The sequence below is a fragment of the Microcebus murinus genome, chromosome 16, assembly GCF_040939455.1.
Source record: "Microcebus murinus isolate Inina chromosome 16, M.murinus_Inina_mat1.0, whole genome shotgun sequence".
Lineage (NCBI taxonomy): Eukaryota > Metazoa > Chordata > Mammalia > Primates > Cheirogaleidae > Microcebus > Microcebus murinus.
Window position 1 is genome coordinate 53,764,982 of NC_134119.1, and position 26,414 is coordinate 53,791,395.

At 51.5% G+C, this 26,414-nt stretch overlaps 1 protein-coding gene across 4 annotated transcripts in view; it reads right to left on the reverse strand.

The window, feature by feature from the left end:
- The window catches only part of EVC (EvC ciliary complex subunit 1), a 73,830-nt gene that overhangs the window by 15,746 nt on the left and 31,670 nt on the right, over nucleotides 1-26,414 (reverse strand). For 3 of the 4 annotated variants that reach the window (XR_012912442.1, XM_020283638.2, XM_075992949.1), the window contains exons 12-13: nucleotides 11,145-11,357; nucleotides 1,185-1,294 (exon numbers count right to left, since the gene is read on the reverse strand). Coding sequence is in view for 3 of the 4 variants with exons in the window: in XM_020283638.2 (XP_020139227.2) it covers nucleotides 1,185-1,294; nucleotides 11,145-11,357 (323 nt within the window). In the remaining variant the exon portion in view is untranslated. Of the gene's footprint in view, nucleotides 1-1,184; nucleotides 1,295-9,855; nucleotides 10,078-11,144; nucleotides 11,358-26,414 lie in introns of those variants that run through there. The other variant, XM_075992950.1, reaches the window with a different exon arrangement.

Genomic DNA, 26,414 nt, shown 5'->3' on the forward strand with positions numbered 1-26,414 from the left:
CATCCGAAGCTGCACAGGGTTCATCGTTCAGGAAAAATAACCAGACGTAAACAGATAAGAATTAACCAAAAATAAAGAGACAATAGAAACATACCTACATGATATCAGATAATAGAATAATCAGACATAAACTTTACAATAATCATGATTAATATGCACAAGAAATTAAATAAGATAAAGCAGACAACTGGAAACTATAAGCATCAAATGAAAATTCTAGAACTGAAAACACAGTAAGTGGCATTAACAACTCAGTAGGCGATTCACAGCCTACTAAACACAGCCGAAAAGTGGATGAAAGATGGCTGGAGAAGAACCAGCCTGAACCGCAGAGAGAGAATGCAGACCGCGGCCGCAGGCGAGACCCGCGCGGGGCGCTGACAAACCAGGCGCTGCGGCCGGCAAGGGGTGGGAGAGCAAGGGCGAGGAAGGTTTGCAGAGAAAATGGCTGAGGATTCTCACAAACTGGCACGAAAACCCAAACACGTCAGCATTAGGACTTACATTAGACGTAAATGGACTAAACTCTAATACAATTTAAAGACACCGTTTCAGGGCAGACCAACCCCCAGCCGCCCCTGCCACCCTCAGCTCCGCTCGCCAGCACCCTGCCCAGCCCGACTGAGTTCCTGGGTCGAGGCCGTGTGTGTCCCCGCCGCGGCTGCGCACTGCAACCATGGTTACATCAAAAGAGCCTTTCTCATATGAAATAAGGAAAAATAAATAGTTTTCAGCAAACGGAGAAGACTATATTGCACTAATAGTTACAGCAAAAGTATAAAAATGAAAATAAAAATTGATCAATAAATGGGGAGTGACTGCAAAAAGGCCTATTGCCTTTCTGGGGTGATAGGAATGTTCTAGATTTGGATTGTGGTGACGGGTGCAGAACTCTGTAAATTCACTAAAAATCATTGAATTGTACTCAGAATAAATGTATGTAAATTACACCTCAAAAAGCTGCTCAAAAAAGCTCCTATGAAGTAGGTATGCTTAGCCCCACTTTACAGATGAGGAGAGTGAGGCTGAGAAACGTGAAGCCATTTACATTCACAGGCAGGCAGCGGGGGCGGTCGGTGCGTCCACCTCACAGACGGTGCTGAGGAGCACAGAGCATGCACACGGGGACCCCACGCCCCGTGCATGCACACGGGGACCCCACGCCCTCAGAAAGCCGTACTCACTCTTCGGTGAGGCCGCCAAGTCGGCCCAAGGCTCCGCGCACCGTGCTCTCGAGGCCTTCCCGCAGGTGTGTCTGCAGCACATCGGACAGAGCACACTCCTCCATCCACACCTGGAGCCCAGGGCAGAGCACAGGGCGTGCAGGTGGTCACTCGTCTGGGCTTCATTGCATCTGCCTTGCTGTGCTGGACTGCGCCTTATGTTTCTTGTTTAGACATTCCCCTATCTCCTGACGTCATTAAGATTTTCTCCTATGTTTTCTTTAAAAATTTAAATTTTTTCATATTAGTATTTGCATTTAGGTCTTAAAGGATCTAAAATTTATTTCCTGTGAAGTGAGGAAGAGATCTAACTTTCTCTGGATCAATGGACAACTAATTGTCTCGCAGTGCTTATTAAATAATTTATTTTTTCTGGCCTTCCTATAATGCCACTTTGTCTTACATAATAAATATATACTCCCACAGCTTGTTCCAGGCTATTCTGTTCTGTTGGTTGTTTAGTTCTGCACAGCGCTTTGACTGCTGAGGTTATAGTAACTACACGTCATAGCTGCTGGGGCAAGTCCTTCCTTATTCTCTTGTTCAAAGCTGTAAGACTATTCTTTGTTTTTTTTTTTTTCTTTTCATGTAACTTTTAGGATAAGTTGGTTGAGTTTAGGAAATAATTTTGTTTTTAAGTTTTTTGTCATTGGGTTGATTTTATAGATTAATTTGGAGAGGACAGCCACCTTTGCAAAATTGAGTTTCCTACCCAAGAACGTGATATTTCTTTCATCTTTATGTCCTCAAAAACATTTTCTAAACTTTTCCACTGAGCTCTTTTATATATTGGCTGATTTATTTTTAGGCACCCTATAGCTTTTATTCTGCAGACATTCTTTACGTTATCAAGGGTGTTGCTGGTTTGGAGGATATTTACTGGTTTGGAATACTGATTTTGCAGGTGGCAACCCTGCAGAGCAGTCTCAATGTGACAGTTTATCTGTTGGTTCCTTCTTTGGCTTTTCAATAGAGGCACTCACATGCTCCACACATGACACACAACAATTCTACGGAGGCGCACCAGCTCCACCTTACCGTGTGGTGCAGACCTATTTTCACTGCCTGACCTATGGTCTGATTGGTTTATCTGATTTTCTGTGAGATGAGATTACGATTTCAATTTGTACATCTTTCAATTGCATCAAAGTTTGCTTTATGTATTTCGAGGCTGAACTGTCGGATCTTCTGGAGGCTGCGTCCCTTTCACACTGCAGAATGGCCCTCTCGTCCCTGAAGGATGCTTTCTGCCCGGTGGAGGTCTGCTTCACTCAACACCTTTCTTTTGGTTAATATTTGCCTGGTATGTGCCTTTCTCACTTTTGGTGTCACAGTGACTTAGCTGAGTCTCCTGTAATACTACGTATTTAGATTTAGATCCTTTTTCCACAATCTAAGTGAATTTGCTACAGCTCGCTGACTGATGGTGTGCTTGGACTTTAACGCGACCCAGAGTTCTCTAGCTACTGTGCTTTACCTCTGCATTGCCCCTGCTTCCTACGCTCATTGGATTGATTGTTCTTCATTGCATTTTTTCTTCTCTACCTTGGAAGCTGTACCTTCTACTTACTTTACTCTGTCAGTGCACGCCACAGACCACCAGGCGTGCACCTGTGCTGAGCAGGTGCAGGACATGCACTCTGGGGAACCTGGTGTCTGGGGGGGGCGGTCAGTGCCCGATGGTCGGCCGTGGCCGTGGGAGGGACCCGGGGGCTGGAGGAAGCTGCTGGGCTCTGGGCGGTGCGGTCAGGAGGCGGGTCCTGCCGCACCTGGGGCAGTCTTACGGAGAGGGAGGGGCGTTTCAGGGGGGCTAAAGCCACCTCACTCGTCTCAGCCAGGACTGGGTGTCTGGTCACCTGGGGCCTTGGGGCGCGTTCACGTCTGGTCTGTGTTCAGACACGGTTGCGCAGTGGTCTCGCTTGTGTCTCCTTCTGCCACGTCACAGAGTGGCCTTGTCTGGTGTGGACCTTCTGTGGCGCTGTTCAACAGGAGGACGCCAGGCCCGGCCGGGAGCACCAGGCAGCTCCCGGAGGGGGCTGCTCCGTTCCCTCCCCCATGGTTACTCTTCAGTTTTCCAGTTGCACACGTGCTTTGTAGGATTCACGCTGACACTCTGCCCCGAGGACAGCAGGGCTGTAACCCCAGCATCCTCCCTGCAGTGTGGGCGCTGCTCCATGGCTTCGGCGTCCTCCTGTTTCTAAAGTCTTTGTTGCTTGAATCATCAGTGCTCCTTCTCACAGTGTTATTTATTTCCTTTATTCTTACTCCCTCTGTTCTCCTTTGCTGTCGTGAAAATGCCATATTCTATTTCCGTAGAGTTATAGACACGCTCTGTCTCTATAGGCCTTCTCACTCTGCACGTCTCTGACCTTCTCTCCTGTTTTCCATGTCTTTAGCCACGTCGGGGTCACGCTCACCGCCGTGATGCCTCGCCCACGGCCGCACTCAGTCCGCACGGGGTCCGCGCTGCGCATGCGCGGCCAGCCGGCGCGTCCGTCTTGCTCTTGCGTGACGAGGAAAGCTTTAGAGCACTGAGAGCTTGTTGTACTTTACAGGCAGCTTTCCTTGTCACGTAAATCGGAATAGGTGACACATACATATATGTTTTCATTACGTTATTTTTAAATGTTCACAATTTTATTTTGATAAATGAAAAATTAGAAAAGTCGTATCACGGCTGTGGGCTACAGTCGCTGTGCGCGTCCATCTGTGGCTACCGACTACAGTCCTCGCTCGTACCGAAGTGGTTAAATCTCTGAGCTGCATTCTGGGACCAGTCTCTCACATTTATGTTCTAGTTCACAGTTTTTTTAGCCACATTTAATCTGCTGTATAACTCATCCATTAAATTGCTGTTTCATGCTCAGAATTTTTATTCATAAAAGTATATGTTATTTCATCTGTCTTATCTTTTTTCATACTGTCTTGTTTTGGGGGCTATTTGTTCTTTTTCTATTGTTCTAGAAAGCTTACTTTATACACACTTGCTAATAATGCCTTCCTATGAATTCCTTGGAGCTTGCTGTGGCCTAAACATGTGCTGTGTGTGCAAACCCTACGGTCCACTGTGCCCAGTGTGTCCTGCGATCTTGGATGTTAGCTCATCTTCAGTGAGGCTTTATCTGTGAAGACCCCATTAGGTCCAGCGCTGCACAGCCCATAGCAGAGCAGGGACTGAAATCTACACCTGTCTGTCTCCAAAGCTCAGCTCTCCCCCGGCTGCACCATGGCCCTGAGGCTCCCATCACCAGCGCGGGAGCCCTCCCTCTTCCTGAGCTTGCGTGGAAAGGCTACGCCTCCATCCGCCTGGAGCTGGCGCTGTGCCCTCAGAATAGGAGAGACCCGCGGCCGGAGGGGAGGACCGGCTGAGCCCTCCCGGGCATTGTGATGCGTCACTCGTACACACAATCTCACAAAACCACACTGTCACCTGGCACATTTGGGTAAGGTCAGCCTCTGACTCCATAATCTATCAAAGTGCTTGGGAAACCAGAACATTCTAGAAAATTCTACACAGTCTTGATTCTTTAAAAGGTGAACAGTGTCACTAAAAGGTTGGGGTCTTCGCTGTGTGTTGGGAGTGCAGATGAAACTGGATCACGAGGACCACGGTCATCGGCAGACGGCCCTGGCACTGCCACACGAGCCTCTGCAACACGGTCCGGCGCGGGCCCAGAGACGCTTAAATTCAGCAGCAGCAAGTGGCTGCAGGGTCAGAGTGCTCACGCTGGGCACTGGTTGCAGGCCATTTTGTGACCTTGGATGAGGCACACACTCTGTTTCGAGCCGCACACTGCACAGGGAAGGGCAGGGACGGTGGCCGGCCGGCACGTGCTGAGGCTGGCAGTGCCCTCCAGGACGGGTGGGCTCTGCAGGCAGCACCTGAGGCAGCACCAGGGCACTGAGGGTGAGGGAGGCACTGCAGTTATCAAGAGCGAGGTCAGACCAGGCCTTGTCATGAGAGTGACACGGAGCAAGGACCTGGGGCAGGACAGTGAGGCCGTGGCGTGCCCTGGGAGCCAGAGGCACGCGAGGCCGGTGAGGCTGGGAACAGGCAGGCTGAGGCCGGGGCTGCCGGGTCTCGCTGTGACGGGCTTGCAGGGCAGCGGAGGACTCTGGCTTTTGTTTTTTTAGAGATGGGGTCTCACTGTTTCACGCAGGCTGGAGTGCAGTAGTGTGACCGAAATCCGGGGCTCAGCGATCCTCCTGCCTCAGCCTCCCAAGTAGTTGGGACTACAGGCACGCGCCACCATGCCCGGCTTTGTTTTACTGTTTGTGGAGACACGGTCTCATTATGTTGCTCAGGCTGGTCTTTTGACCCTCCCACCTTGGCCTCCCAGAGTGGGACTCCGGCTCTTACGCTACGTGAAGCGAGAAGCCAACAGGGTTTTGAGCAGAGAAGGTGCCTGATGTGACTTAGTATCTTCATCAAGTCTGTCGTGCTGATGATTATAAGATGCTCAGATATATTAGGTGTCACTAAGAGAGAAAAGTTGGCCAGGCTTGGTGGCTCATGCCTGTAATCCTAGCACTCTGGAAGGCCGAGGCAGGAAGATTTCTTGAGGTCTAGAGTTCAAGACCAGCCTGAGCAAGAACGACCCCATCTTTACTAAAAATAGAAAAAATCAGCTGGTGTGATGGTATGAACCTATAGCTCCAGCTACTCGGGAGGCTGAGGCAGGAGGATCGCTTGAGCCCAGGGACTTGAGGTTGCTGTGAGCTAGGCTGACGCATTCTAGCCCAGGCACCAGAGTGAGACAGAGAAAAATAATAAAAGACAGAGAAAAGTCACTGCCAATTAAATTAAGTTGCATCTCAATTCCAGGGCTGTCAATATATTTTTAAGTGTGCATTACTGGCATATAGCACATCTTAGGAGCACCAGTCTGGACGGGGGTGAGGACGGAGGGGACCACTGGCCACTGTCGCAGGACTTCGGCAAAGGCACGGGAGCTCCGCAGGTGCTGAGGGAGGAGTGCCGAGGTGTGGTCTTTTTCTGGATCAGACCAGCTAGCACCAATGGGGGACATTTCCTGCCAGCTGAAACAAGGCAGCGCACAGTGACCCCAAAGCTTTAGTTCCGTGAGGCAGAAAGCAGGAGGGCGCTGTGACAGCTGTGTTGGACACACTGAATCTGCACGCCTATCAGGCTCCCAAACGGGGACTGCAGTAGAGGTGAGCTCATGGACAACTGTGAGCCAGAGGGACACATTCTGGAGTCGCTGACTCTCAGTCCAGCAGCCCTCGAGGAGCCGAGTCCTGCCAAGAGCCTGTGCGCATGCTGTTTTAAGCCGCTACGATAGTCTGGGGATATTTCTCATGTGGCACCAGAGAGGAACACAGACAGCGCGTGACCAAGCAGGAGCCCCGGGACAGTGCGTGTGGATGCAGGGAGGGCTGCAGGCCACCCCAGGGGCTTTCCAGGTCCGGGAGCCAGGAACCATAAGCGGGGACGGGGAGGGGAAGCAGGAAGTCGGAGTGTTTCGGGGGCGGGAGGCCCCCGCATGGCCACACGCCGCCACTGGGCCCAGCAAGAGGAGGCCTCGCTTGGCACGCAGGGGGGCGGATTTGGCGATGAGGGGACAGAAAGCTGCCCGGAGAGGGGCCGAGAGCAGGGGAGGGGAGCTGGACGTAAATTCGGGTGGACTGCCTCTAGCACTGCCGTCCTTGCGCCCTGCGCCCGGCAGGCGCGCTGCCTGCGAGCAACATAGTTTCACGTGGCGCTGCGTAGGCCTCCGTGGCTGCTGTCACAGATGGCCACAAAGTTAGCGGCCCAACGCAGCAGGGATTCATTATCTATCTTACACTTCAGGAGGTCAGAAAGCCAAAATGGGCATGGAGGGGCTCAGAGGTGGTGTGGGCAGCCTGCACCCTCCCCCGAGGGGCTGGGCAGGGTCAGTCGCCGCCGTTTCCCCATGCACAGCCCCGCCCTCCGTCTTCCCGCCCAGCAGTGGCTGGCTGGGTCTTTCTGCCCGGCAAGCTCGGACACTGGAGCCCGCGTGAGTCCTTCCCACCTATGGGGACCCTCGTGATGACACTGGGCCCAGCCAGATGAGCATGTGCCCCTCTCAAGATCCTAATGACTCTGCAAAGTACTTTTGGCCTTGTAACTGCCACGTTCACAGGTTTTAGGGTTAGCGTCTGGACCTCTTTGGGGCCATTATGCCGTCCACCACAAGTGGACTGGGAGAAGCCCAGATGTCTGCATTAAAGTGGGATTAAATTTTGAGAAATGAAAACTTGTCGTCATTTTGTGATTCACAAACTCCATAATTTTTAACAACTTTCCTGAGCAACACGCTATGAAACCACCAAAGCCTTTTCGACAGAGAACACTGTGGGAAAGAAGACTGTCGGTCAGGGCGTGCTAGTGCTTTCCAGGACTGACATTCATCCACAGCTAGAAAGTTCCTTTCTCATTTTTGTCATCGATGAGGAAAAATGTCAAGAGGGAGAGAACGTGGATCTCTAAATATCTTGTGGTAATTTAAGGCAATTAAGCAATCAGTAAATTAATTATGATATATACACTTTGAGAAACAATCTTGGGTCATACTTATTTAATCAGTTGATGAGGTCATTAGCTCTTCTGCTTGCTTTTTTTTTTTTTTCAGACAGAGTCTCACTTTGTTGTCTAGGCCAGAGTGAGTGCCGTGGTGTCAGCCTAGCTCACAGCAACCTCAAACTCCTGGGCTCAAGCAATCCTTCTGCCTCAGCCTCCCGAGTAGCAGGGACTACAGGCATGTGCCACCATGCCCGGCTAATTTTTTCTATGTATATTAGTTGGCCAATTAATTTCTTTCTATTTATAGTAGAGACGGGATCTCGCTTTTGCTCAGACTGGTTTCAAACTCCTGACCTTGAGCAATACGCACGCCTCGGCTTCCCAGAGTGCTAGGATTACAGGCGTGAGCCACCGCGCCTGGCCTTCTGCTTGCTTCTTGAATGCAAAACTCATCTTGAAAACATTCCCCACATGCCAAGAAAAATTCACAATCATATGCTCACGAAGTAAATAGATTAAAAAAACAGAGCTATGCATAGTCTCATATTTACCTAAAATATTAATAACTTAAGATTCATAATCAGAAAGTTTTAGATAAGCCACAGGTGTTTTATGGGATATGAAATTCTGAATTTTCACTGTCTATCATATTAAATGATTCAAGAGACACTGTGCTAAAGGTCTTAACTTGCATTACCTCACAGCAACTTGTTGGATATTTTGATCTCTTGTTTTCACAAAGAAGCTGGGGGACTGAAGTGAGCTGAAGCGAGCCGTCCCAGGGTCAGACTGGCTGAGACCCCAAGTCAGCAGAACGGGAGCCCACTGCTTGCTCCCACAATTAGCAGGACGTGGCTTGTTGACCAGCAGAAGAAACTGTTTCTCTAGGCAACGGCCAAGGACCTGTGGCCTCACATGCGAGCCAAGGTTGCCTGGTGACCAGCACGCGGTGCTAGGCGCTGCAAGGTGGTCAAGGACTCAGGTGTCGCACTCGAGCCCAGATTGTTTGTTATCTGAAAACAGTGTCAAACATCAAAGAGACCTCTTGTAGAAGGCCATGCTTTTTGCTTTGACTGGAAAAGCAGGTGTTGTTGGCCGTGGGAAGTCAGTACCAAAAAGTAGCTGGGAAAGTAGCTGGCATGAGAAAATCGCAGCGGGACGCTCGCCCAATTAACTGTATAAAATAAATGACTGGCAGAGTTTAGCTGCTGCAGTCCTAAACCGTCTCGTCTGTGTCCTTTTTTCTTCCGGGACTGCAGCCAGCCTGTCTGCGTCTTATGCATGTGTTCTGTGTGTCATCCCCTGCCCTGTAATTGGGCCACGACAGGGACACTTAGCACATTGTGGAATATCACAGAGCTGCGGATCTCAGTTAACTGGCTAAAGCCACATGGCCCATTAATGTGTCCGCTCTGGCTCACATCCATGCCTCGAGCTACCAAGGTTAGTGACTCGGCTGCAAAACCACGGTGGTCTCCAGAATGCCCCCCCTCGCTTGCAGGGTCCACATCAGAGGCACATTAGACCCACCTGGTGGGCTAAGCCACTGTGGGTTCTTGCCACCAGAGAGACTGTAAATTAATTGGTCTGGTGCCCGCAAACTGGATAAATTCAGCTTCATTTAGATCCTTTGGAAGAATACAGGGTCACGGTGACCCTTCAATAATTTCCAAAGCTGCCTTATTATTGCCGGGAATGCAACAGATACTGCATTGCAGCCACTGGGCTCTGAATAGGAGGTGTAAATATGAGATCAGGGTGCTGCCCTCAAGGAACTCACAGCCCAGTGCAGGAGAGAGTCCAGTTACCGTTGACAGGGCAATGGCCATGTGTTTGTATGACACTTTCCTCTATTTACTTCATACTGTCTATAGCTCCGACTAATTGCTTTAGAAAACCTCTTTTAGATCCATCAGTCAGAAGGGTCTTCTGTAACTAACTGAAAACCCCACATAAAGGAACAGAAATTTCTGACAATAAGCACCTAGGGGTGGGCAGTGTGGGGCTGGAGCAGTGGCCCCCACTGGTGGGCAGCCTGGAGCCTGCTGCAGGTGCTGCAGAGAGGGGACGGCCGCCAGTCTTCACAGCAGCCCGTGGGGTGGGGCAAGAGAGCAGGACCGTCGCCTCCCGTGGCAGGAGGTCAGGAGACGATGCCTTATGTTGATCCATCAAGAGAGAGCAGCAGAGCATGGTTTTAGGACAAGAGATATGCGTAGCAGATGAATGGCGGCAGAAAGGAAGGTTGGGGGAGGCACCTGCTTTTCAGTGAAAGTCACCACCAGGAGCTCAGGCCATCTAGTGCTTTGTTCCGCTGTCTGAGCAACCAGGCTCTGTCCTCGCGTGGGCCGTCTGTCGGGCAGAGAAAGGCGGGAAGAATGGGGTTGCTCTGAGCAAGACCTGGCATTGGCAGGAGGAAAGAGAAGCCCCTTGCAGGTGCCATGCCCTGTCTCATCGGCCAGAGCTGTGCCAGTCAGCCACTGCCATTCACAAAGGACGCTGGGCGACTGAGCATCTTAGTGTTACGGCCTCTCGAGGGCAGAGGCGAGGGAGAGAGGAGATGTGGGCAGTGATGGTGGGTGCGGAATCTGGAAGTCCCTTCTTTTATTTCATGGTTTTTAATTTTTAAAAAATAAAATCAATGAGTATTGCAGTAGTTTCCCATTCCTACTGTAACACATTGCCACAAACTATGGCTTAGAACAGCATACATTTATCGTCTTAGAGTTCTGGAGGTCAGAAGTCTGAAATGGGTCTTAATGGGTTAAAGTCAAGGCGTGAGCTGGGCGGTGCTCTAGGTGCAATCTGTCCTTGCCCCTTCCAGCTACTGGGCTCCGCCGCACGCCCAGGCTCCTGGCCACACCGCTCTGCCGACAGCACCCCTCCCGGCTCTGAGCCTCCTGCCCCGCTCGCATAAGAACCTGTGATTACACGGGCTCGCCCGGGTAACCCAGCATCTCTCCCTGCTCGAGATCCTTAACTTAATCCCATCTGCAAAGGGCCTTTTGCCATGTGCGGGGACATGTGCCCAGGCTCTGGGGCTTAGGACGTGGGTATCTGTGAGGGACCACGATTCTGTCCACAGCATAGATCCATGGTCTTGATCAGCAAATGACTTTCACTGAAAAGCAGGTGCCTCCCCCAACCTTCCTTTCTGCCGCCATTCGTCTGCTACGCATACCTCTTGTCCTAAAACCATGCTCTGCTGCTCTCTCTTGACGGATCAACATAAGGCATTGTCTCCTGACCTCCTGCCACGGGAGGCGACGGTCCTGCTCTCTTGCCCCACCCCGCGGGCTGCCGTGAAGACTGGTGGCCGTCCCCTCTCTGCAGCACCTGCAGCAGGCTCCAGGCTGCCCACCAGACGCAACGTCTCGACACTCGTCCCCAGCTTCCCAAATCCCCTGGTTGCCGCGCACCTGCTGCTCCTCCTGCAGGAGCTCCTGGAACAGTTGCCACTGCCGCCTCCGGAAACGGCCTGCCTTCCGCAGCAGCCGGGCGGCGTCCTCCTGCACCTCCTGCCTCAAGCAGTCACACTCCGCCGGGGGGAGGCCAGTCACGCCGGGGAGCCTCTCAAGGAACAGGATGTCCGCAGACTTCTGGAACGTGTCTATGGTGCTGCAGTACAGTTCCTGAAGCCGAGAACCACAGTGGGGTCGTGGTGATGGCAGGACCCCACAGAGGCCTGAGCCTCCCTCTGCCCCTCCCCCACACCTCCCGCAAGACACAGCGGAGATCCAGAGATGGGAACTCTCAGATCACGTGTGCATGTGCACACACAGACACGCAGTCTCTCTCTCACAGACACACAAGTGCACACACGCACAGACTTGTATACACACAGACATGCACACACATACACTTACGAATGCACAGACACAGGCACATACACATGCGTGAACACATACACTCATACACACTTGCACACATACACACACCCAGACACACACTCAGAGTCTTGGGAAACCTCTGCTGCCTTCAAGCCCGCTCGCCTCACCCAGCCAAGCTCCAGCCACGCCCTGCCCCAGCGGTCCCGCCGGCCCCCGTGAGCTCTCATGGCTGGCATCGCCTCTGTGTCACCAACTGGGCTGTTTCCCAACCCCCCACGGGTCTCTCCGTCTCCCTGTCCACGTCCACACTTGTGCAAGTTATTGGCGTGAACCTCAGCTCTTACAGGGAGCCCTCCCCCGCCTGCTCGGGTAACCTGGACGAGCCCGGAACCCCTCCCGGGAAGGTCGCCTGGCGGGGGTCCAAGCAGCCCCAAGTCTGGCCCCTGCTGTCCTGCCCCCACCTCATTGTCATGTCACCTTAGTCCCACCTGCCCAACCCTAGTCTCTTTCTCTAAACTATGAAAAAATCCCACACCACAGATAGATGATAATTTTAAATACCTGTGGATCCATGACTGTTTTGGGTTTGTCTGTGGCTGTTTTGGGTTTTTTTGCATTTAAAACACCAAACCTTGCGGGTTAAGCCAGACGCCTTCACCTGCCCCGGCAGCTCTTTCCCTCTGCCCGTCCCTGTGAACTCAGTGTCTCGCCCCAGTTTACCTTCCTACACCTTCACTGTACATGATGTTCATAACGTGGCTTTCGGTGTGTGTGTTCATTAACATATACATGGCATCTCATCGAAGGTTTTATTATGAAGATGCTCTTTCAAGAGTCTGTTCCGTTTCTGGTTACTTTGCAGGGTGAGGCGGAATGGACTCCTCCTTATCCTGCCCCCCCCAAAACAATCCCTCTCAGAAGCCTTCCCTGGGCCACTCTGACTGACCTGGCCATTTCCGACCCTGGCTCCCACAGCTCTTGGGCGGCACACACAGTCTATGTGTCATCCCCGGCCCACAGCGCCCTGGGAGCAGAGGCTGCACTGTGGGGGCCTGCCCCCACACCCGACCTCCTCCCCAGCCTCACCCGACCTCCTCCCCAGCCTCACCTGACCTCCTCCCCAGCCTCACCCGACCTCCTCCCCAGCCTCGCAGCCGACCTCCTCCCCAGCCTCACCCGACCTCCTCCCCAGCCTCACCCGACCTCCTCCCCAGCCTCACCCGACCTCCTCCCCAGCCTCACCCGACCTCCTCCCCAGCCTCACCCGACCTCCTCCCCAGCCTCACCCGACCTCCTCCCCAGCCTCACCCGACCTCCTCCCCAGCCTCGCAGCCGACTACTGTTCCTCGCTGCCACGGGGCCAACATGACCAGAGTCCCCGCTGCCTCACTCTGTCTAGGAACTCTCCACACTGTCCTCAAACCCAGCCGAGGTCCCTCTCTGGCAAGGCCCTGACCATGGGGCTAGGCTGGGTGCGGCGTGTTGCAGCTGAACCCCGGCTTCCTTCCCGAGTTCTGGGGTTTCGGCACGTGCTGGGCACGTGACTGACCCCAACAACAGCCCTGCACGCCCAAGCTCAGGCCCGCTTTCCTGGCAGACGACTTTTCACACGAGCTGTCACGGCTCATTGCTGAGGGGACTAAGTGCGCTGAGTGACCCATGGGGCGAGGACTCTGGAAGTCCATGCCTGGTTTCCTCCAGGTTTTCCCAACAAGCCTTTCCCTTTGCCGACTTTGCCCAGAATCCATTCACTGTACCCTAACAAACCTGAGTCACGGCCACACCTGTACTCAGTCACGGTCCTGGTGTCTTGGGGACCCCGGCAGAGGTGTCCCTCCTTTGCTGCTACCCAGCAGAGCTCACCACTGATGCAGTCCCTGGCTGTGTGGCCGCCCTGCTCATGGACCGGACTTTGAGGGCCTGGCAGGGGCCTGGCAAACGGCAGGGACAGTAACTGTGACGTGTAATAATTATTAGTTCTTGCCGCTGCCAGAGCACCATAAACACTGTTCTCGTATAGTATCCCTTGATCCTTACAACTGTCCAATCAAGATGTTGTGTTACAATTGCCATCATTGTACAGGTGAGGAAACTGAGGCACAGAAAAAGTAAGTAACTAGGACACAGTTTGCAGTCAGTAGGACCTGGCTGTTGGACTCATGGGTTTTAACCAGTATGCTACGTGGATAATTGGTTTTTTGAAAGAAAAATAAACCTATTCTGGTATGGTCTATGTACCTAGGCCATATGTCGTGTGCTCAACAAATATAAGTTAAATTGAATTCCTATCAGTGTTAAGTAAACCCAATGAATGTCACAGTCTACAAAGCCAAGCCTGACTCTGGTCAGAATAAAGTAACCGTGGCGAGGGCATAAGGGACCTGCATTCTTTTAAAAGATTTAGAGATTCTCCTTGTGATGGGGCTAACCAGATAATCTGGACAAGTCTTCCCACTGAGGATGAATGAAAAAAAAGAGCTGAACAAAATGATTACTAAATCTTCACAAAAGTGGCAAAGATTGCAAGATGGTGAAGGGCACAGGGCCAAGGTCTGGGAGAAGACACAGCCAACGGGCACCCCTCCTGGGGCTGCTTTCGCCAGGCAAACGGGTCAGCCCAGAGGAGGAGGCTGGACGGCTGGCAGGACTTGCAGTGGCCTGAAGCTATCAGAGGGATGAAGGCAGTGTTCAGGGTTCAATGTGGTAAACAGTCCACACGTAGGGTTGGGACCCAAAAAGCTGCCCTGGAGAAACAGGACTGAAAGGAAATGGAACCCGCCCAGACTGGCTATGCAGCTATGATCTGCCGTCAGGTCATAATGTTTAGATTTCCCAGGTCATTTCAAGCCCTGACCTTGAATTAAGATGAGACCTTGGATTGCTAGAGGTCTTGTCACCTGGCAAAAGCAAAGGAAAATAAATCTTTGGAAGAAGAGAACATCATTGCATATATGAAAATATTTCTACAAACAAATGTGCAAATTTGAAATATAGCACAAAAAATATAAACAGACACATGAAGAAACAAGACAACATGATCAAAGACCTACATAAACAATAGAGATCAAAAACAAACCCACGGGTACTCAAGAGAGTACTCAAGAGAGTAATTACAAGATGTGGATTTTAAAGTATTGATGCTTACTATGCTCATGAAATTAAAAGCTACTCTTAAACCTTTAAGCAAGGAGCTGGAAATTATAAAATGTAATACCCCTTAGTTTAAAAAGAACTGACTAGTAGTTCTAGAATTGAAAAATATTGCCCAATATTAAGAACTCAATGTACAGGTTTAATTGCAATTTAGCTGAAGGAAGAATTAGTATACTGGAAGACAGATCAGAAGAAATTACCAGAAGAAAGCAAGGAGAGACTAAAGGATGGAAAATACAAGGGAGAACATAATGGCCTAGGAAACAGAATGAACGGTCTGACATGTCTAGCTGGAGTCCCTGCGGGGAGAAGGGAGAGCGTGGACAGAATGATATGTGAAGAGTCAATGGAATTTCTCACACTGACGAGGAAACGGAGGCTTATTCTATAAATGTGAAAGGTAAGCCAACTTGTAAGATTTACACGGAGGGCCCTGGCATTCAGGCTCCAGTGCCTAGAACCTTGATGCTACTCAGGTAAATATTTTTAAAAGAATAAATGAATGACTAGCCTGCATCTAGTGAATATAGGGTCACTTTTTGCTACATGAATAGCAGATAAAATGATCTTTAAGAAAAAAAGCATTACTACACACAAAGGGGGTCACTTCCTGATGCTAAAAGGTTTAATTCACCAGAAAGATGAAAAAGTTCTAAATTTGTATGCACTCAATAGTATTACCTGAATCAATGCAATTTGCCAAGTTAACAGGATAGAGGAGAAAAAGACGCTGATTACCTAAGTAGATGAAGAAAAAAAAACGCATTTTACAAAATTTAATTGCTATGCATGAAAAACACACTTAGCAAATTAGGAATGGAAAAGAACTTCTTTAACTTGATTAAAAAACAAACATATAGAAAAAAACCTAGCTATAGCATACATTGCATATACCTAATGGTGGAAACCACAAAATATTATGAAAAATTAAATTAAAACCTAAATAAATGTAGAGATATAGTATACCATGCTTCTAGATTGGAGAAGTTGATATTGCAAACATGTTTATTCTTCCAAAATTGACCTATAAATTCAAAATCCTAATCAATAACTATATAGGATATCAATTGAAACTATATTCCCTTAACCTAACAATTCCACTCTTTGATCTATATTCAAGGGACATGTGTGCACACAGCATCTACAAGAAAGTTCATGTCAGCCACACGTGCAACGGGCTAAAACAAGAAGACGTCAAAGGCCATCAACATCAGGGTGGACACATGTGCAGTGATGTTTTACACAATGGGGCTCGTAGGCCACAGGAGCAATGAACTACTTACTGCCTCACGCACCCACGTGGACGGATCGCACGGAAGTAAAGGTGAGCAACAGAAGGACAACATACATGCTGTGTGATTCCATTTGTACAACACGTTCAGAAACTGCCAGAGCTACGTGACAGTGTTCAGGGATGTGCTCTAATGTGCACCACTGCCAGTAAGACCAAGGGTCTCATTTGGGTGCCAGCTGCAGAACGGCTCCCAGGAGTGGGGCGGCCAGACTGGGAGTCCCGGGGCATTTCTGGGGTCCCAGCCACCCTCTCTTTCTTGCTCTAGGTGGTGGTTTTAAGGATGGCTTTTAATAATCATTTGTTAATTTATAAGTTTATACTTTATCCATTTATTCCTATAAATTTCACAATAAAAAAAGTTTAATAATACTGATGGACATTTTTTCCCAGCCTCTGAAGAAAACCTGTATTTTCTGCTAGGAGGCAGGTTGTTTTTTTTCAGTTGAAAAACCTTGGAATTCGTCATTCTACAGCTGTAGCTGGGACACTGAGACAAACCTTTTTCTTTATTGCCCATGACTGTCAAACCACAAAAATATGGGTTTTACAAATTAAAGAAAGGTTAACTTTGCAAAACCAGGCTCTTTCTAATCGGAAACGCGCTAGACCCTGTCTGCTCACTGGAAAGAGTCAAGTCTGCGTTATTGGTGCCTGCTCTGACAGGCCACAAAACACGTCGCTTCCCACTTAACGCCATGTGTGTCACACGGAAGACACTGAGTTATCCCACGTCTGAAACAGGACCAGAATTAATGTGCACGCTTGCTCTCTCAGCAGGTTTGTGAAGGATCAGGGCAGCAGGACTCTGGGCAGAGGGCCTGGCCCCAGGCCTCAACCTTGGGCTCTGGAGGGTGTCCCTGTCCCCACAGGCAGCAGCACACAGAGCCCGGCAGGGCAAACCGCCCTCACAGCTTGCCCCTGCACCCGCCTCACCCGCCCAGACCACCCGCCCTCCACAGGTTGCTCACAGAGAACTGACTTAGGACGGGGAATGCACATGTAGTCTGGAGCCTTTGAAAGCTCACTTAACATATCTAAGTCTCAGTTTTCTTATCTGTAAAAGGGGGCTGAGAATACCTGCTTTGAAGGCTGACTGTGAGGATCTGAAAGGATTTATGAATGGCTGGCACACAGCGAGAGCTTAATAGATGCTAGCTGTTATCAGCAGATAAAAGTTGGAAAAGTTGGTGTGTGGCTCTCAGCAAGTGTTTATATTGTTATTTTTATTCTAGGAGCAAAGCGTTTGGGGGAAGAGCGTTGGAACCACGCCCTTGGGCAGGGGCAGCTTCGTCCGGTCTGTTCGCAGGTGAGCAGAGGGAGGGCGTCCCTGGCACAGCAGCAGGGGCAGACACGCGCAGGTGGCCCAGTGGGGCTGGAGTACATACAGGGGGTCGGGGGTGACACAAGACTAGCAGGGCCAGCACCACATCGGCGGCCGAGGTGCCACACCGGGGAGTGGAGGCCTGGAGGACTGAGCTTCAGGTACGGCATGGATGTGGCCAGCCGTGGAGATGCACTGGCGAAGGTGGGCTGTGACTGTGCGCGAGGAATGGGTCCCGTCAGGATACCGGGGACACGCCCCATCCTGGGAAGCCTTTTGTCCCTCATCACAGGAACCCAAAACGTCCCCTCATAGGGAGCACAGCCAGGTTGTTTTGAAGATGCACATTTAATGACTTCAGAGCATGGTGTGCTCAGGGACCATGAGAGGACGCTCCTGGAGAGCAGAGGTGGAGCTTGGGTCTCCTAAACTCGGGAAGTGGGTAGGACCAAGGGTCACGCCCCTAGCACCTGCCGACAGCTGCATGGCCATGGACCGACTCCCTTCCTCTCTGGGCCTCTTCCCTCAACGAAGGAGGAAAAGGATACCTGTGCCATGAACTTGCAGAGACGTTGGGAAACTGCACCATACACCTGGGCAGCTCGACACACTGTCCCCAGTGCTTTCTCTCTCGTCATGCCCATGCCCTTTGCAGCGTAACTCTGCAGGCCTTCTCCCAGTGACTGCAGAGCACTTCCCTGGCCCCTAACTCTGGGTTCAGGCATGTGACTCGCTCCGGCTGGCAGAAGGAGGTGGGTGGAAGCGAAGTGTGCTGCTTGGGGGGCACACTTCTGCCTGGACTATCGCTATGAGAAGATGTGCCCAGGCTAGCCCACTGGTCTTAGAGGAAGATGAGAAACACATGGAACAAGGCCAGCTCATGTTAATCAAGTCCAGCCTGTATCAGCCAACCACTGGCCATGGCACAGATGTTGAGGATAAATCTGCTATTTTCAGCCATCAGGTTTTGAGGCATTCTGTTACACAGCATGACTGTGGTCATAGTGACATGGTGCAACACTCGAGGGAAGGGGTCCTAACGGTCAAAACTCTGGCATCAATGTGTGTTTTGTCCTCATAGCATGCACAGGTTCATTCTGCAGACGTCTCCCGAGCACCTGCTATGGGCCAGGCTCTGCGCCAGGGCCAGTGCGGGGGACAGTGTGCTGAAGGAGGCAGGCGTGGACCCAGACCTGAGTGAGTTCCCAGCCCAACAGGGGTTAGACATTGCACAAGTGCTTGCCATAGGCTGTGACAAGTCTCATGACAGGAAGAATGGAAGCCCTAAGTAGACTGGTCTGGGAAAGGGTCAGAGAAGCCCTAGGTAGACTGGTCTGGGAAAGGAAGGGCTCCCTGAAGAAGTGACATTTCAGCTGAGACCCAAAGAATGAGAATAAGCTGGCTGTGCAAAGACGAGGGAATGATGGGAAGAATGTTTCAGACAGTAGAAGAACATGTGTGAAGGCATTAGGGTAGGAGGGACCAGGGTACCTTTGGGGAACTGAGAGATATCTGAGGTTAATTAGAAGGCAGATAGCAAGGGACATGACTCCAGACGGGGTGACGAGTGGGCCAGGCTGTGTGGGCCTTATAGGTTAGGTCAGGTGGGACTTCGGGGCCAGGCTGGGTAGATCTCACAGACAAGGCTGGGTAGCCTCTTGGGCCATGTTAGGTGGGTCTGTGGGTCAGCTTGGGTGGGTGCTTCATGGGCTAGGTCAGGAAAGCCTTGTGGTCAGACTGAGAATAGTTTGTAAACAGGCTAGATGGACGGGCTAGACTAAGCTAGGTAGGTGGTCATTGTGGGCCAGATTAAGGATATGTTAGACTTTATTCTGAGAGCTATTGGTAGCATTTTTGGGTGTTAAGTAGGTTCTTTCATATGGTCAAGAACTTACAAGGAAGTAGCCAAGAATTCCTGGATCAGAGAGGTTATGTGATATGGACTAGGCCACACAGCTGGTATGCAGCTGAAATTGGCCCACAAAATGGTCTGTCTGATTCCTGAATTATTCTTCTTTCCTTTGCAACTCTTTGCAGGGAGGTGAAATAGTTGTGAAAATTACTAAAAGGAAAGATGGGTAGCATGTGATACCACAAGGGTACTGGCGAGTTTTACTTGTGCAGATAAAGAAAACATAAATTAATTATCCTAGCAGTTTTATCAAAATAAAAAGCAGACAAAAACATACACTGGGGAAAGGACACCCTACTTAATAAATGGTGCTAGGAAAATTGGATAGCCACGTGCAGAAGAATGAAATTGGATTCCTACCTCTTACCATATTAAAAAATTAACTCAAGATGGATTAAAGACTTAAATGTAAGACTTGAAGCCATAAAAATGATAGAAGAATCCTAGGAAAAACTCTTCTGGACATTGGCTTAGGCAAAGAATTGATGACTAAGGCTCCAAAATCAAATGCAACAAAAACAAAAATACATAAAGGGACTTAATTAAACTAAAACGCTTCTGCACAAATAAAAGAAATAATCAACAGAGTAAATAGATAACTTAGAGAATGGGAGAAAATATTTGCAAACTATGTATCTAACAAAGGACTAACATAAAGAATCTACAAGGAACTCGAACAACTCAGCAAGAAAAAAAGTCAAATAACCTCATTAAAAAGTGTGTAAATGATATGAACAGACATTTTTCAAAAGAAGATATACACATGGCCAGCGAACATATGAAAAAATGCTCAATCAACATCCTTAATTATTAAAGAAATGCAAATGAAAACCACAGCGAGATACCACCTTTCTCCAGTCAGAATCGCCATTATTACAGAGTCAAAAACAGTCAAGTATGGGTATGGACGGGGTGAAAAGAGAACATTTATACACTGTTAGTACAACCTCTATAGAATACAGTATGGAGATTTCTACAAGAATTAAAAGTAGATCCAGCAATCCCACTACTGGAAATCTACCCAAAGGAAAAAAAGTCATTATCAAAAAGCTACCTGTACCTGTATGTTTGCCACAGCACAATTCACAACAGCAAAGATATGGAATCAATCTAAGTGTCCATCAGCTATTGAGTGGATAGAGACAGTGTGGTGTATATATACCATGGAATACCACTCCACCTAGGGGTAGAAAATCAAATACCTCATGTTCTAACCTATAAGTGGGAGCTAAACTATGGGTGGGTATGTGTTGTCACACAGAGTAGAATAATATTCACTGGAGATGCCAAGGTGGGAGGCCGGGTGGAGGGTGAGGGAGGAAAAGTTACCTAATGGGCACAAAGTACACTATTCAGGCGATGGGTACACTAAAAGCCCAGATTGCCCCACTGCACAATATGTCCACATAACAAAACTGCACTTATACCCCTAAATCTATTGAAATAAAAAATAAACGAAAGCCATGCTCCCTTAGCCTGCTACGATAACGGGTGTCCCAGAACATCTACATTTTCGGTCTCTGCGCCCTTGGTGATGCTTTATCTCCCTTCAGCCCTGGTTAGGGACCACGGGCCCTCACCAAAGCACCTGTGGGCGCCTGCCCTCCAGACGACATGTGGGTGTATGGAAAGAAAGGACGTTTATTGTTTCTCTCTCAAGACTGGCTTCATAGAGATTGCTGCCCAGAGATCGGTGTTTTCATGGTTTTTCAAGAACTGATTTCTTTTACTCTTTGGAAACTCACGGGCTCTCTCTGTACCAGGCAGGATAACGGCTGCCCAGAGCTGTCCACATGCTACTCCTGGAGCCTTTGTGTGTGAGCTGGCATGGGCAGAGAGGCTCTGCGGACGGGATCAAGTTAAGGATCCTGAGACGGGAGGTCACCTGGGTGGCCCAGGTGGGCCGAATGTCCTCACAGGTCCTTACATGTGAGAGAGGCTGGAGGGTCAGAGTCAGAGGAGGGGTGTGAGGATGGAAACAGGCAGGAGCGAGGCCCTCGCTGGCCATGCAGATGTGACAGTTTTGCCCTAGACCTCCAGGAGAAACCAGCCCTGCCGACGCCTTGGAGCTAGCCCAGTGCGACCCGCAACACACGCTGCAGCCCACAACCATAACATGATACTGTGTGTTGCCTTAAGCAACTAAGCGGTAAGTAGGTAGAGCAGCAATAGGAAACTATACATTATCTTCAGAATGCCAGTAATTTAGTTGATTGATACATTAACTGATTGGTTCATTTATTTATCAGTATTGGTTGCCTAGTGTGTCATCTCCTGGGGTCTAGTAGAGAAACGAACAAGCCTCAGCCCTCGGCCAAGGACTGCACCCTCACTGCTTCTCCCGCCCAGCAAGCCACTGCTCCCCTCCCGCCTGCTATGGACACCGAGTCTGGCTCCAGGGCTCGCCAGCTGAGCCAGTGACCTTGAACAACACTTCAAACTCCCACTGCTGTGCAGTAAATAGTTCATTTTGACCAAGGAGGGCTCTGGCTTTTACCTTGGCTCCTGGCAGGTGACCTCTAAGTCCCTGGAATTTTCAGCCTGATTGGGGTGTCTTTACTCACCTGGAGGCCTTGAGCCCTGCAGACAGTCTCCGCACTAACGGTGTGATTTACGGAGGGGCCTTGGGAATGTGCCATCAGCTTGACCTCTGGAGGGCTGGAGGCTCGGGGCAGCTGCGTGGGTGGTCGGCCATGCCCATATGGCTGGACCCCAACAAAACCCTGTGTACCCAGGCCCAGGGAGCTTCCCTTGTGCCTGTTACACTTCACGCCAGGAGGAGGTAGTGCTGTCGAGGGCAGCTGAAAGCCCTGTGCAGGGAGCTCTCCCGGCTCTGCCCGTCTGCCCCTTCTCGCGGCTGGTTTTAATAAGCACCTTTCCTGCAGTCGGCCAGCACGGCCACGGCAGCTGTCGGCGCACCCTGTGCGCCCTCCTAGTGAGTTAAGGGGCCGGAGGGTGGACGTGGGCACTGCTCCCGAACACTTCCTCCATGCCCGTTGTTACTACCGCTGTGTTCTTCAAGGACAGATTTCAATTTTTTTCTCTTTTTTCCCAGCCCTACCTTCCCGTGAGAGCCTGCAGCTGAGCCGCCCCAGCACGCCAAGGCTGCGATCTTACCGCCCTCTCCCAGGAGCCTTGCAAGAGAAACAGTCCGACGTGAAATGCAAACAGACACGCAGGTCTGCACGGCCGCTGGAACACGGTGGCGCCAAACTCTGCGCCGACGCCCTGTCGCGTCAGGGCGGCTCTGGGCTCCTCTATCAATATTGATTGCCTCGAGTGTGTGCCTTGCAGCGCCTCCTGTGAGGCGCCGAGCCGCAGAGCTCAGGCCACGTGCTAGCACCCATCTCAGTCAAACTGAGGACGCACGGTCTCTTTAGAGGCCAGAGAGTGGGAATTTAGAAAAATGCACTTTTCCCCGCAGCCCTGAGAACCATTGGGTGGCAATCAAATTGATCTCACTGCCACTGTCCCTGCAATATCGTGACTGGTGTCAGGCCTAAAGAAAGGGTAAAATTATGCCTGTCTCCCTGGGCCCGGCAACAGGACGCCAGACAGCAAGGCAAAGTGCACTGTGGGCACGTTCTGTGCAGACGCCTTCCCAGATGGTGACAGAGGACAGCGATGACGACAACGACGCGCTCTCAGTGCCCAATGCGTGCCCGGCACTCTTCTCTGTGCTTTACAGGGTGCCCTTATTTAAAACTCCTAGCAGCCATAGGAAGGCAGCCTCTTGCCCCACCTCAGCAGAGGAGGCAGGGATGCCGGCCATCCGAGCTTATCACTTACCCCCGGGGCTCAGTGCCTCCCGCCGGCCAGGCTCCCAGGGGTGAGGGATTCCTGAGCGCCCACCCCGTGCCAGGCCCTGGGCCTCAGACCTGCACTCCCACGCTGGGTGCTGCCATGAAGGCAAGAGGCTCCCATCTCCATTCCACAGAGAGAAGCCGGAGCTCAGCGCAGGGCAGGGACGCCCAGCCCGGAAGGCACAGCCAGCACCCCGGTCCGCCGCAGGGGACTTCAGCCTCCTCCTTTTGGAAAATCGAGGAAAGCAGTTTCCAGTAACCAAAGGCAATGATTTCCAAATTAAGGACTGTAAAATAAACCAAGCCAGCTGGAACCTAAGGGGTTGAGATGAAATGACAGAGTAAATCTAAGAAAATACCCCTGGCCTAATTCAGAGAAACAAGCAACGTGGGCCTCCGGCCACTTCCCTTAAAGACACCCAGGCAGGTGCAGAGAACTGTGCTCACCTCCACCTGCCCCTCGGCGCCGTCTTAGGCAGCGCATGTCGCGTACCTGCGCCTGAACCATCACCCTCGCTCGCACCTGGCAGCCTCTCGACAGCAGACAAAGGGCCGTCTTCACTTCCTTGGCCCCAGCTCTCTCGGGCCCTGCAACTAGCCCCACGCACAGAACAACCAAACACATGCAGCCTCAGGACATGGCTGGGACACATGAGGCCGTGGTCGCTTCCGCATCTTCCACAAACCTTTACTGAAACTGATATACCTCCTGGCACCCACTGAGCTGGCACTTGCCCACGGGTGGCTCTGTGTGCCCTGCAGCAGTAACCGCCGCGGGGTGCCTCGCTGCTTTGTGGAGGAGGAGAGAGGGATTTAGCTGGGCAAGATCTTAGACTCGCAGCCCAGCGTAGGTGAGAAGTGTCAGCCTGCTGGAAACTGTCCCCTCCCAGAGGTGAGCCCAGGTGGGCCCAGGGCGCACATGGGCAGCAACTCCCCACCGGTGTTAGCTCCTTGGAGTCTCACCCATCTTCTCCAAGACAGTGGTTCTCCATCTTTGCTGTGTGTCAGGATGTCACCAAGATTGAGCACACTGAGGCAGAGGTAGGTAACTCGCTCCAGGTCACACTCGGTAAATGGCCTGGCTGAGAGCTGAACCCAGGTGTCTAGCTGCAGAGCTTGGTCTTCTCGCTGCTATGCTACATACCCACTCTGCACTGACACGAGAAAGACTTTATTTTAAATCCTGTCTGCACTGCTTGCTGTGTCAAACTTGAGTAAGATACTCGAGCCAGCACAGAGAGGTTATGTAACCAGCCCAAGGTCCCAGAGCACTCAGAGGGGGACTGGAACTCAGCTTCCTCACTTCCAGCCAGGGATTTGAGTCTTGACTCCTCAAGGGACAAAGTTGTTCCTTTCCTGCCTGGGGGGCCTGAGGCCTTGATAAATTGAGTCCCACTCTGCATATTTCTCCAGAAAACTCCTCATTGTTCATCTCTGAGGAAAGGGAAATGCAGGGTCTGCCTCCCGGGACTCTACTGAGGGTTGATGACCAGACACTCAGCAAGCACCTGAGCCGCGGCTGGCCCTGGACAACGACTGGTTCCTATTGTTTTCTCTGGTTGCCACAACAAAGCACCACAAACTGAGTGGCTTAAAGCGACAGAAGCTGACTCAGTCCCAGTTTTGGAGGCGGGAAGCAAGAAGTGAGGTGTTGGCAGGGCCCCACGCCCTCTGTGGGCTCTAGGGAGGGTCCTCCTTTCTTCTTCTGGGCTCCCTGGCCATGGCCACGTCACTCGAGCCTGCCTCCACTGTCACGTGGCTCCCTCCCTGTGTCTGTGCCTTCTCGTGGCCTTCAAGGCAGGACACCAGTCACTGGATCTAGGGCCCACCCTTCTCCGGTGTGACCTCTTCTTAAGTGTGGAGTCACATTCTGAGTTTCCAGGTAGACACGAAATCCTGGGGGCGGTGTTTGGACTACACTGTGCTCCCCCTAAACTCTCACACTGACACCCTAAGCCCCAGTGACTGCATTTGCATACAGGGCCTTTAAGGAGGTCAAGTGAACGAGGCCATGGGGTGGGGCCCCGAGGTGGCAGTGCTGGTGCCCTTACGAGAAGAGGAGCAGGCGGCCCTGTGCCCCCCACGCTCTCACAGGCCACGCGAGGCCACGGAGAAGGCAGCCGCCGTCTGCAAGCCAGGAGGCCAAACCAGGAATCCACTCTGCCAGCACCGTGCTCCACACCAGCCTCCAGAGTGCTGAGAAAATACACTCCTGTCGTCTAGTCCACCAGTCGGTGCTATTTTGTCCCGGCAGCCCTAACAAGTACTGACACTATTCAAACTGGTACAGCCACCAGCACGGCGACGGTTTGCACTTCTGCCTTGGCACGTGTTTCTCCCTGCCCGGAACGCCTCTGACTGCTTGTCCACTTGGGCCCGTCTCCTCCAAAGCTTGACTCGGGCACGGCTTCCTGTAGACTGCCACCTTCACTGCCCCGAGCCGGGGCCCCACCCCGCTTCTCTGGACTCACGAGCAGGGATGCTAAAACAGGCCAACAGGCCACGATGGCCCCAAAACAGGGGCCAACGTGGATGGGCACGTCCCGAGCTCCAGCTGCTGCCTCGGGCCTCACACGCATTCAGTCTTCAAGACACCACCATGAAGAAGGATTGTCACTGTGCCTATTTCACAGGTGGGGAAACTGAGAGCTAGAGGCCAGGTGGTGTTCTTGTGGCCATACAGCGAGGAAGGGGAAGAGTCGCGACACAGACCCAGGCACTTGGGGTCCAGAGTCAACCCCCATCCATGGCACTTCCTACCACCCTGGTGCTCGTCAGCTCCTGGGCAGCCAGAAGACCAGGCTTCCACCTTCCTGACCGCTGTAAGCGCTGCTGAGGCGGGAGCTCCATCTTGCTCAGCATCCTGTCCCAGCGGCCCCTGCCCCTTCGGAGGGCTCAGGTGTGCTCTCCTGTTCTCTCTAAAGCCAGCCTGCAGCGCAAGCGTGGCAGGCTTCATCTCCCCTTTCCAGACTTGCACGAGGTTGCACAGGGAGAAAGAGGGGGTGCTGGTTCATGAACCCAGGCCTCTGACTCCAAGCCCAGTGTTCCTTCCTAACCACCACTCTGCACAGAGGACACCTCCAAACGCTGGGCCTATTTCTCCTTCTGGGAGAACTGGCTTCCAGAGACCTTTGTCTACAGGGACATTTGGAGGTGAGAGTCCAAGTACCCCAGAAATGGAAGGAGCCTCAGATAGGGCCCTGGCCCTGACCTCCTTGGTCTCTGACAGGGACAGGGAGGACCCCATCAAGGGATGTGGCCTGTCTGGGTCACTCAGCCAATGGATGCTGGGGTAGGCACTAGCCCGGATCTCGGGTCCCTGGCCAGGAGGATGTAGGAGGGTGTGAGGATCTCACGTACATGCAGACCCGGAGGT